Consider the following 12,477-nt stretch of genomic DNA (forward strand, 5'->3'; position numbering starts at 1 on the left):
TATATATATTTACTAAAATACCCCCTCCATAATAGTATATTTACAAATGTACCTACATATATATATACCAAATATGTTAGAAGTTTAGTGTTTCTTTTGCTATAATATGCATCTGTTTGTATTATACAGATTGATGGTTGAAACAGATTTTAAAACTTGTTTGATTTAAAATAAGTACGAAATTTGATAATTTTGAAACATGTTTGATTTGATGGTGTTTGCATTGTACATTTGCTTTGATGGATTATGGATAGGATAAGGTACTATCTACCATCTGCATAAGTAGGATAAGGATTTAAAATCTCTATCCGCCATGATGGGTAAGGCCGGATGATGGGCAGAGAGATATGGGATGCATAGGATATGGATTTAGCAAAATCCATATCTTATCCTATCTATTAATAACTCGGTGCCTCGGCTTGATTCGAGCCCTATTAATCTTTCATCCTGATTCGCATTTTGGGTAGAAGGGAGAGAATTTCTTGAATTTTTGGATCTTAGCATTGGGAAGTTCAATATGTCTACGGTGCGTTGGGTGACTAAGCCAGCTAAGACAGCATCATCCGGACCGATAGCTATTTTTTCGGATTTTCTTTTTTGTAATAATAGAAATCATCTAATTTTTATTTTTATTTTTTTGTAATAAAAGAATTATCTAAATTTATTTATTTATTTATTTATGTAAAAAAAAAAAGGTCCAACCTTAACGCTCCAAGGTCCCACATCCTGTAGCTGGTTAGCAGCAAACCGGCAGCTCAGTCCAGCCCACGACTCTGCGCGTGCCAACATACTTTACCATCTGCGGGACGGACCCGTCGCCCGACCTGTTTCTCTCTCTTCCTGGTCCTCGCTGGGCTGGCGACACGAGCAGCGCTAGCCCGAGGGCTTCATTTCCGCAGCGTTCGGGTAGGGTAAAAGAGAGAGAAAGATGAGGGAGAGAGGCAAGGCGGTCCAGTCATCGGTGGACGACCGGTACACCCAGTGGAAGTCCCTCGTCCCTGTCCTCTACGACTGGCTTGCTAACCACAACCTCGTCTGGCCCTCCCTCTCCTGCCGGTTCGTATTCTTGATCATTATCTATTTTTTTATATTTCTTTTCCCTCCCCCCAAAACTCTTCTCTCTTTCTCGCTTTTCTTCGTCTTCTCTCCTCTTTTTCCTCCTCGTTTCTCGTCTTCTATCACTGGTTCTTGGCTAGGGTTTCTGTGAAAGATATCTCAGGAGGGGGGTTTCGCATTCTAGGGTTTTAGTCCTTCTCTTGCGTTCTAGGGTTTTTGTGCACGTTCCGCATTCTACGGTTGTGAGGCGTACCCGGCATTGTCAGGAAAGAAGTTCCCTATTTGTAGGGAAAAGATTAGTAACGAAGAGGAGCCATCATTTCATGTTCCTCGAGGTTTTGGGGTTTGATCCAGCTAGTGAGAGGTTTTGGATGTTGTTGTCTTTCGATTTTTGAAGTGTAAGCCTTGCCACACATGAATTCTTGATTTCCTGACGTTTTTTTCGTTTTCTTGGAACAGGTGGGGTCCGCAGCTCGAGCAGGCAACATACAAGAATCGTCAACGCCTATATCTTTCTGAGCAGGTAAGTGGCCGTAGATTTACTGAAACGGGTAAAACTGTAGAATTTTCATTGCTTTGTGCTCTGCAATGGTGTATATTGCTCCCATCTTTCTGCTTGGGCGATACTTATACTTTTTTTTTCCCCTCTTGTTTTCCCTAAAAAAGGGGTTTCAATAGGCCTGACTATGTTTGTTCTTTAACTGAATTTTTCGTGGACTAAATTACAGTACATGTTGCATGAGGGTATGATGGGTTAAGTTTGATCATGTTGAAACTTAATGTGCATAGGCCTGATTGTGTGTGTTCTTCAACTGCATTTTTCATGGACTAAATTGCAGTACATGTAGCATGAGGGTATGATGGGTTAAGTTTGATCATGTTGACAATTCATGTGCATGTGATGCAAGAATAATTGATTATTTATCTGGAGCAGAATGGTGCTCTAACTTAAAATTAATATGAAATTGATTATTCTGATTTATAAGTAGCTAAATTTAAATAGTGGAACTGAGTTACTCTCCTTTTCCCACATCAACTAATAAAAGGGGTGCCACATACGTGTATGGTTTGGGCCAATCCTCCACCCAACAGCTTAAGTTTTTTGGGTTGATTCCACAATAGCTGGTACTGGATCTAGGCTTGACTTGCATCATAGCCCTATTAGTCATGTGGAACCCTCATTAGGGGATGACAAGGTTAAGTAGGACTTGGGCGATGGCCTACCCTCTTGAGTAGGAGCTAGTCCATGATCAGGGTGCCATGATGTTAGATGGAGGAGATGGTCATAGTACTGTATTGATTAATAAAAGGGATGCGACATGGATTTATTAGCCTGGATTGGTCCTTCAGCCAAACTACTTTTGGGTTGTGAGTCTGCAGGATTCCTTGTCTTCCATTGCTGCTCCATATTGATTCCCATTCTGATTCTTTTCATTTCTAGAAACCAAATATAGCATAAAATTTGTATATTTATGGTATAATTTGTCTATCATCCTTACATGGACTAGGTGTATTTTTTTCACACATTAGTTTAAATGCTAAAATTCTTATTTTCCTAGATAGTTCACTTAGGTTTCTTTTTTATTTTCCCCATTGTACCAGGTGCTGGTACTGCTAATAAAGGGTGTTAGTCCACGAGACTCTGGCTATAATGGGGTCCAGGGAGGGTTAGATGTACACTGTCTTACCCCCACATGCGGAGATGATGTTTCCATGTTTAACTTTTACCATTGTTACATAATATCAAATATGTTTTAAAGGTGGCAAATTATCATCTTGATTGATAACAAATGATTGTGTGAGATTTTTCTGAACAAGTGATGGCTTATTCCTTATTCATACTTTCATGTTTTGTTGTGCTCAACATTGCACAAACACATTGTTTCTGTTGAGCAAATATTTTTTAGGGACAAATTGTTAATGCAGATTTGTCCTTTGATCTCTTGTTCACTCTTTTTTCTCCCAGACTGATGGCAGCGTTCCTAATACTCTTGTTATAGCAAATTGTGAAGTTGTCAAACCAAGGGTTGCGGCTGCAGAGCATATCTCCCAGGTTAAGTGGTCATGAACTGATGGTTCTAGTGCCTTTTTTTTTTTTACATTGCTTGAGTCGGCCAGTATGGTGCCTGCGACTCTGAGCTATTCTTATTCTGTAGTTAATGAACATCTTTAATCTTTACTGGAATAACCTTTTTTTTTTTTTTTGGCTAATGCACTGGTATGTCTTTACTGCTCAAATCACGTCCAACTAGGCAGATTGAAACTTTTTAGTTGCACACATATCTTGTAGAATTTATGCGCTTCTGTATTCTAGTTAATGAGCAAATAATTTCTATCTCTATTTCTTAAGTTGTAAGGATGATCATAAATTTCATTAGGCTTATCCTCCTGTTTTTTACGTTATACTAGGACTACATGCAGGATAAAATATAACATGGACTTAATTTTGCATTTGGACTTATTAGATTTTTTTTGTGATAAATAAAATGCTTTTATGGTTGCAGTTTAATGAAGAAGCTCGCTCTCCCTTTGTTAAAAAGTTCAAAACTATCATCCATCCTGGGGAGGTACAAAGTGTTCATTTATTGCAACTTGTATTTTCTTTCAACCTTCATGTATCTCTTCAAAATTAGTGTGTATTCAATCAGATCTGAAGATTATTGGCATTATGTCTAACCAAATGATGATCATGATGTCAGAAAAAAATTGATGATGTTAATTTGTCTAGGGTTGTGCCTAAATCATCCGAAGCATTTTCAAGTTATGATAGTGAGTTTGCAAATTAGTCCTTCCTACTCCTTGGCCAGTCAATTCTAAGTAAAAGGTTTCCATTGCTGAAGGTTTGCTGGCTCTTGTAAACCTTTAAGGGAGGCAGGTTAGGTATTGATTAATAGAGGAAGTTGTTGAGGGGCATTATCTGTAACTCCACATATCACTTGGATCCAGATTCTTTGATGTATTTTACTGAGGGGATCTGATGAATTCCCTATGCAAGATTTTATGGACTTCAAAACTTTTCATGTGCTACAAATGTCTGAACATCATGCAGGTTAACAGAATTAGAGAGCTTCCTCAGAACAGCAAGATAGTGGCAACACATACTGACAGTCCTGATGTATGTCTTCAATTATCTTTCTGGTAGTTGTATATATCAAGTTTGCGCTCCATTTTTATTTTTGAAGGTACAAAACCTGATTCTATTGTGAAATGTTGAATTTTACTGCAGGTACTTATATGGGATGTTGAGGCGCAGCCTAATCGTCATGCTGTTTTAGGAGCTGCTGACTCTCATCCAGATTTGGTCTGTTGTCAATCAGCTACTTGATTATGCTTTTCTTAATGCTAAATTATGGCACTGAAGAAGAATATAGTTGGCAGTGGATATATTTAACATGATTTCCATGCTGAGGGAAAAAACACATGGGCAACTTGCATGAAGATTTAACAGGAAACATTAGATATTTAGATTTTGACGTTGGAGTATTTATCCTTTTCAACTACCAAAACATAACTGCAACTTACCATCAAGTTTCTGCCCTGCAGGTATTAACAGGACATCAAGAAAATGCAGAATTTGCACTTGCCATGTGTCCTTCAGATCCTTGTGTACTCTCTGGAGGTTTGATTTCTTAAAAAAAAAGAATAATTAATGATACATGCATATACACTTCTTGCTGTAGCTCATACATGCATATACACTTCTTGCTGTAGCTCATCTCTCTTTGTAGGTATAGAGGCTTCTTGTATCTGTTGCTTTTGATAGTCATGGTAATTTTTCATAGGAAGTTAACCTTGTTGCACCAATCCTTCCATCCTATATTTACTGATGGAGTGAAGCTGTTGTCTTTCTGTGAAAGTATGCCATTGTCTCGCTTAGTTAACAATACTCCAGTTTTACTCCTTCCATCCTATATTTTACTCATGGAGTGGAAGTGTTGGCTTTTTGTAAAAGTATGCGATTGTCCTGCATGGTTAACAGTACTCCAGTATTTGTGTATTGTTTCTGTTTGCTTTACTAATACTGCAGAACTGATCTTTGAACAAATTTTCCTTGGTGAAACAACATTATTGCATAATTGATGCATCAAATCCATCCACATGGTCGCTTCTTTATGTTTATCATGATAACTTCCGAGACTTTGACCTTATATGGAATTTATTTAGCAACCCAAAATGGAAGTGTCTCTCAGTCAAGATGTATAGATTCTTATGGTTGGTGCATTGATTCTTTTGCAGATTTTAGCATTGAACTGAAGATTTCCTGTATCTTTCCTTTGCATGTTACTGTAACCATGATTAACTAATTGTAGGGAAGGACAAATTGGTTGTTCTGTGGAGCATACAAGATCATATCTCCACTTTAGCAGAGTCAGCTGCTAAATCCCCTGCAACACCAGCAACCTCAAGTGGTAAGCAGCCTGCAAAAGCTGGTCATGAGAAAAGCTCAGACAGTCCTACAGTTGGGCCACGAGGTGTGTATCAGGGGCATGAGGATACTGTTGAAGATGTGCAATTCTGCCCTTCTAGGTACGCTAGTTGTTAAATTTTATAACTGGCAGATATCATATAATGCTGTGATTTTTTCACCTTATTGTACTATTAGCTGCACCACAAGCATGGAATCTTGTGATTTGCTGTGGTGTTTCGATCTGTTCTTTCAATATTAACATTTTTCCGCAACTGTTATGAAGTGCACAGGAATTCTGTAGTGTAGGTGATGATGCCTGCCTCATTCTGTGGGATGCCCGGGCTGGTACTAGCCCAGCCATCAAGGTAGTTTTCTTATTTCCCTTAGTAATTATCATGAAAATTCACATGTTTATAGAGAAGCTTATTTTGTTTCTGATGGATTTGCAAATTTTAGAGTAAATATATCAGTTATTTACACGGTTGTTGAATCTTTGAGGGGTCTATTGATCCATGTTGTTTGCTGGTTAATTGCAACTTATATATTCACTAATGTATCTATTGCAAATCCAACATTTTTTTTAGCAGCATTTTTAATTTGGGTTACTTATGTCAAAGCAATCCTAATTGTTGGGTGCTGAGAATTTTGCTAGCTTAACTATGGGGGAGAAGCGTGATTTCATTAATCTTTAGAGATCATCTTTTTTGACATGAATCTTCAAAAATTCTTTGCCATTATGCTGTAGCTCATTCTTTGTTTATTCTCAATAATTTCCATGTTTAAGTTTGTATTATATGAATTGTCAGTAGTGGCTCAAACTTTTAAGATTGGCTGGCTAGATGAACAAGCCTTTTTTGCCCTTTTTAAGTGCATTGAGTGAGGGTTGTTTATTACCTTTCTCAAATTGTGTTGTCTTTATATAATTTTGATGTTCAAAAGTTTTTCATACGGGTGAGCTATTTTACTCAGATGCTTTGATTCAGCCTAAGTGCCTGCATCGACATTTTGGCATGGACATCAGTATGATACTTGGACATGGTTGTTTTGGAATAAGTTCATAGATATCGAATGGAACCAAAGCTTACGCATGCACCCCACCCAACACATGAATTTGAGTCCATGTAATATAGATGGTGAGTTACAGCTGCAGGGTGCAGCCTCTTGAGTTAACAAAAGGTTGCTGGGACAAGGACGTGTATCAGATTCTGAGAAAGTGAACAGTTCAATATTTGATGGAACAGGTACGGATGCTATGGTTAGGCAAGCTTGTCTAGGATAAGGTAGCTCAAGCCTGGTGGAGCTTATTCTTTATGATGGCTCCCTTTGTTCGTTGATGAAATGAAAAACTACAGGTGGGCATGTCCGACTCTAACTAAATGAATTAATGCAACCAGACCTTACTAATCATGCTTATTTATTCAACTGTTTCAGAGACAGCTCAAAAGCTCAGTTTAAGTTGGTGAAATGAATTTCAGCTTTGATGATTTTGGCGGCTAACTTTTCAGTTTTGAGGGTTTTGGTGGATGTGCATAGATGATGCATCATGTGCGTCTGTGCCCAAGGCTACATGTGTTTTTTTGGGGCATGCACTCATGTTGTGTGCCTATGCTTTTAGGTATTTGTGTGTGGACAGATGTGTCTGTGACCATGCATGTCTTTTTTTTTTCCCCTTTTTGTTCTTTTGTGGAGTGGGGATGTGGATGCATTTGTGTCTGTGACCATTCATGTGTATTTTTTCCCATTTTGTTCTTTTGTGGAGTGGGGACGTGGATGCATTTGTGTCCGTGACCATGCATGAGTATTTTTCCCCTTTTTTTCTTTTTGTGGAGTGGGGACATGCATGAACGGTGTGTGCTTGTGCTTGTGTTTGTTCAAAGGTGTTCATGTATAGTCTTACTTACCTTGGCACTAGGATGTCTCACAACCTCCATGTCATGTATTATGCCCTGTTAATATTGTATCCAACAATACCAGACTTGGCTTGAAGTTTGCAATCCTCGAGCATGAATGGATATGAAGATGTCCAAATGGAATAGGGTATCGACTAGGTTAAGCTTTGATTATTCCACACATGTATAACTAATATGTGCTAATCATTTTACATTGGTACATGATGATATATTATGGGGTTATTGAGTTCATAATGGATATATCCAGCAATAATGATAGTCTAACCTCTTTGTTATGGTTGGCTATCCTCTTTTTTGGGATGCGTGCCATCTTGTTGACTTCCCTAGCTTTTTTTTTTTTTTTTCATGATCTCTCAACTATCTAGCCCCTTTTCTTTGACCCGAACACCATGCTATCCTCTCTGTGTCTCGCTACCTATCTATCTATTTGTTGTTTTCCAAACCTTTTTGTTAAGTGTCTTTACCCTTTCATTGATCACATCCCACCTTCCCTCTAATTTTGCATTCCACCAATCACTCTGCTTTGGTATATTTTAGTTAAATAAGTTTTCCATGATCCTGCCTTGTAGTTTTATAGAAATCATGCTCAATTTATTTTCCAATTTATCTATATATATTTCTTTCCTTGACATACTTTTTTGGGTGTCAATAGCTTCAGCTTATATGGCAAGCTTATCTTTTTTCGACAGGTTGAAAAAGCTCACAATGCTGATCTTCACTGTGTCGATTGGAATCCACATGATGAAAATCTTATTTTAACTGGGTATCTGTTTAGCTGCATCCCTTTTTCTATTTAAATAATACTCATTCCAGTGTCATTTAGACTTTGTTAATGGGCACATGTGCTAGTGATAATGCATCATGTTGTAGTTCAACACACCTTTTTCTTTCTAAAAGAACACTGTAATGTTATTAAACAGGCTTTGATGTTTCATGCTAAGTTTTCAGCAAAGTTTGACCAATCCTTTATCATTTCTGTGATCCCAATTTGCTATTATTGTTATTGCAATTGCATTTTGCTCAGATCTGCTGATAATTCTGTTCGTATGTTTGATCGCCGGAACCTAACTTCTGGTGGAGTTGGAACACCAGTATATAAGTTTGAAGGTCACAAAGCTGCTGTTCTTTGTGTCCAGGCATGTTTTTATCCACTTCTGTAAATACTTCTTTTATATGTTTATTGCACTATCATTTGCATCGAGCGTTATCTTATTACTTAATTGTCATGTCTTTTTATTGTTGTTTCAGTGGTCTCCCGACAGATCATCAGTTTTTGGAAGTGCTGCAGAGGATGGCTTCCTCAATGTTTGGGATCATGAGAAGGTATTGAGTTCATATGAATTTCAAATTAAGGAAGTCTCACGTGGCTAAATTTTTACGAAGTTTCTGGCTCAAATATTATATGCTCATTCACTTTTCGTTATAACATGGTAACCTTGTTATCAAGTTGTATCAGGAAAAGTGTTAGGACAATAATTCATGGGACCTTCCATTCCATTCCCTCAGGTTCACATTTGAATAATTTCTGCTTTGAAACATCAAGTTCAACACTGTGAGCAGGTGAAGCTTTGGATTGTCCTCCGGTGGGAGTGGGAGTAATATACTATATTTCCTGACCACTCCAAATTTTGGGGTTTCTTAAGTGCCAGACACTTGGACATTCCGGATACTGCATAAAATTTCATACCATTAATGCATATTATGCAAACATCTAAGATAAAATTTCATACCATTGATGCATATTATGCAAACATCTAAGATACAATTTCATACCATTAATGCATATTATGCAAACATCTAAGATACAGATGTGTTGCCATGTCAGATTTTTAAAACATTCCCATGTCATATTCTTCTAAACACTTGGACACTTAACAACCCTGTCATGTGTCCAAGTAACAGTGCACATACCAAAATTTGTTGCAACTTGGATAGCTTGAACCTATTTAAAATGTCACTTAAAGTGGCTTAGGGGCGTTGTTTATCATTCCTTATTTGCCTTTCTCCTATTCTAGACTGAAATCTAGTATAATATTATGATCACATGGTATTGTTGTATGCCTTCACCCTTTGGCTGTACCACTTTTCTTTCCATTTCTAAAATCTGTGCTATTTCCATGGTCTATTCTGAATAATATGTGCGTGTAAATTTCAGTGGGTATTGAAGAGAGAGCATAGGAATAATTCGGCATATGAATATATAATGACTACCGACCTTGGAGTAGTGTGTTTGAGTGGTGTCAAACATGGTGTATTGGAATTATCCATATTTTATTGCTATTAAACTGCATTATTAGTGCAGTCTCATTAGCTATTCTGTTTTAGGTTGGCAAGAAGAAGGAACGTGGTGGAACAAGGATGCCCAATTCGCCTCCTGGATTATTCTTTCAACATGCAGGGCATAGGTATGTGTTTATCCATTTTGTATGGCATGAATTTATGAAGCTTGTGTGGGGCGGTTGAGAACTGTATGCGTTCAAACTCTGAAGCCAACCTGTTCTGTTACATATGCTAGTCACTGTAAGCAACTTGCTAAATATGATTTGGCTTCCTGGACAAAAGGTAAATTGCTAGAATCAAGATAAGGCATTTGATTGATATATGATCTGAACTCTAAGATGGGCACATCAGTGTGCATCTCTCTCTCTCTCTCTCTCACTCGTTCACTCGCTCACTCCCTCTCTTCTGTAAATGTGTATGTACATATATGCATGCATTTATGATCAGTCTGCAAAATCAAAATCCTCATTTTGATCATTATTTACAACATCTATTATTTATTGAAGGCTTCTTTGTATCAAGTGGGAAAAAGATGTAGAATCAGTTGGAGAGCTTTGATACTGAATTGCGTGGTGGGTCCTTATAAATCAAGGACCTGCAATCCAGTGAAATTTTGTGGGTTTTATTACATTTCAAAATCAAAGATTGAAGAATTAAAATGCCCATTTCTAAAAGCACTTAATACATGTATAAGAAATCGTCAGAAATTCTGTCATCCTTTTGAGGCAATTTAGCTTATAGAGCATAATGAGTGGTGTACGCATATAGAATGTCCCTTTGTGTATTTGCTGTGATAGCTTTTGGGCTATTATATCCTCCCAACAAAATTGCATTTTAGCTTACTCTGCTCAAAGCCCACAGAAACTTGCACTGTTACAAATTCATCTATGTGATGGTACATATATTTGTCTGTCTATATGCATGCATCTGTACATTGATATAAGAGTCGCAAGATGTTTATTTATCATAATAGTTATCCATAGGAGTGTATTTGACCCTCCTCTTTAAAATTGCCAGTTTGGTTCGGCTTCTGTTCTTTTTTCCATTTGAAATGGTTTATTTAGCTTGCTTTTTGAAATAGTGCTAAAGTTACAGTGGGAGTTGTATAAGCTCTTCCCCCTCCTCTCTCTCAAAAGCTGCAGTTTGGTTTACCTTGTTTTTTGCTTTCTTTTGCAATGGTTTATTAGTTAGCTTGCCTTTTGGACTAATGCTCAATTATAGTTTAAGCAGGATGAGAGCTTTTTTTTTTCCTCTTTTTTTCCCCTCAAATCTTCAATGTACCTTTTGGTGTACCACATTCCTTGACTTCAAACAAATATCCCACATTCCTTGACATTGTTTTTTTTTTTTTTTTGGCCCATAGTTCTACAAGCAAATAATAATGCTTTTGTGCTTTAGTTCCTCAGTTCCCCATGGTCCTTCCATGATTTTCATTACCATAATCTTGTCATCGTGATGCCAACCATCATTGCATCACCATTCTCATTGCCATCTTATTGCCTTGGCTATTGCCGGCAAGTACCATTCCGTCCCTGTAGAATGTTCAATTAGTTAACACTTGTTCAACTTTCTTTTTTTTTGGGGGGGGATGTGGTATACTGTTCATTGAAAATTACCCGGTGAACTACTCAGGGATCTATGAGTATTTCTTGTTTTTGATGCTAGAGCTCAAGCGTTATGGAGGTGATGATATCAAAAACTAGGGATATGTAAAATGGGAGTTGCTAAAAATCCACTTCCATGAATTCTCAAAAGGAATACAAAGTTTGGCTTTGAATTTTAGACTTGGACTATAATACCGTGGCTTTAATGGAGGAAACCATTTAACCTCTACCCTGTATAGTGGATAAAATAAGATGGTTCCGTGTGATCATGTTTTGCAAAAGCCAATCTTTGCCCCTCTGAGGTAAATAGTGAATAGGGTGCTTAAAGTTTTCTTAAGGGCAGGAAAGAGTATCCAGAGACTAAAAGGGTTTCTGTTGGAATTTAGGAAGAAATGTTATGATGGCTCCTTATAATGCTTGATGTAACTATGAGTGAAAACATAAAAAATGTAACTTATAATTTGGTTCATTAAGAGCTACATATAATTGTGTTTACCTTTTGCATATGCAGAGATAAAGTCGTAGATTTCCACTGGAATGCTTGTGACCCGTGGACCATTGTTAGTGTCTCTGACGATGGTGAGAGTACTGGTGGTGGTGGTACGCTACAGGTAATTTATTTTGATTTTCTTTTTCCCTCCTTCCAGATATCTTAATATTGAAATTAATTTGCCTCTGATCGGTGATATCCTTTTTCTTAACTAATAAAGCAAATGATTCATCTGTAAAGACGTAATCAAGTTAAGGTTCCATGTTATAGACACTGAATTATTATGAAATCATAGATCTTTGTTGTGGATCTAATATTACCCTCAATTTCATTCAAAACTGCAGAATTTTAATGTGATTAAGTATTTTTATTTAGAATATCTTTCTTTCTTATGGCAATAGTGTTATGGTATGTCTTGGTCAATGCAGATATGGCGCATGAGTGACTTGTTATATAGGCCAGAAGCGGAGGTTCTGGCTGAGCTGGAAAATTTCAAATCCCACATTTTGACGTGCACACCAAAGTCGTAAATGTTCAGATATTTCGAAGTTATAACCGCTACGACCTGCCTTGGCTCTTACATTTGTTAGAATGCTAGTTTCTTGTAGACATTGGTAAACTTTGTCGTGGAAACTTTCTAAAAGAAACGGGATCGTGAGCGAGTGAATTTGCTACGTCTGTAACTTAAATACTAATTTATGGCAGTGCAAATTGCTGGATTTATCTCTC

At 37.4% G+C, this 12,477-nt stretch overlaps 1 protein-coding gene and 1 long non-coding RNA gene across 2 annotated transcripts; both read left to right on the forward strand.

Moving 5' to 3' along the window:
• Positions 1-798: 798 nt before the first annotated feature.
• On the forward strand, positions 799-12,477 carry LOC105033298 (WD-40 repeat-containing protein MSI4). The gene is made up of 15 exons (XM_010908065.4): positions 799-1,056; positions 1,516-1,579; positions 3,023-3,109; positions 3,561-3,623; positions 4,106-4,171; positions 4,283-4,357; positions 4,600-4,675; positions 5,367-5,583; positions 5,748-5,829; positions 8,064-8,137; positions 8,399-8,510; positions 8,623-8,697; positions 9,700-9,779; positions 11,770-11,869; positions 12,177-12,477. Exons 1-15 carry the CDS (start codon positions 929-931, stop codon positions 12,276-12,278), a joined length of 1,401 nt encoding a protein of 466 aa, XP_010906367.1. The 5' UTR covers positions 799-928; the 3' UTR covers positions 12,279-12,477.
• LOC140855886 (uncharacterized) lies at positions 6,459-7,031 on the forward strand. Its single transcript, XR_012139308.1, has 3 exons — positions 6,459-6,597; positions 6,706-6,816; positions 6,896-7,031. It is a non-coding gene; the product is annotated as an uncharacterized lncRNA (long non-coding RNA).

Source organism: Elaeis guineensis, chromosome 2 (assembly GCF_000442705.2).
Source record: "Elaeis guineensis isolate ETL-2024a chromosome 2, EG11, whole genome shotgun sequence".
NCBI classification, from domain to species: Eukaryota; Viridiplantae; Streptophyta; class Magnoliopsida; order Arecales; family Arecaceae; genus Elaeis; species Elaeis guineensis.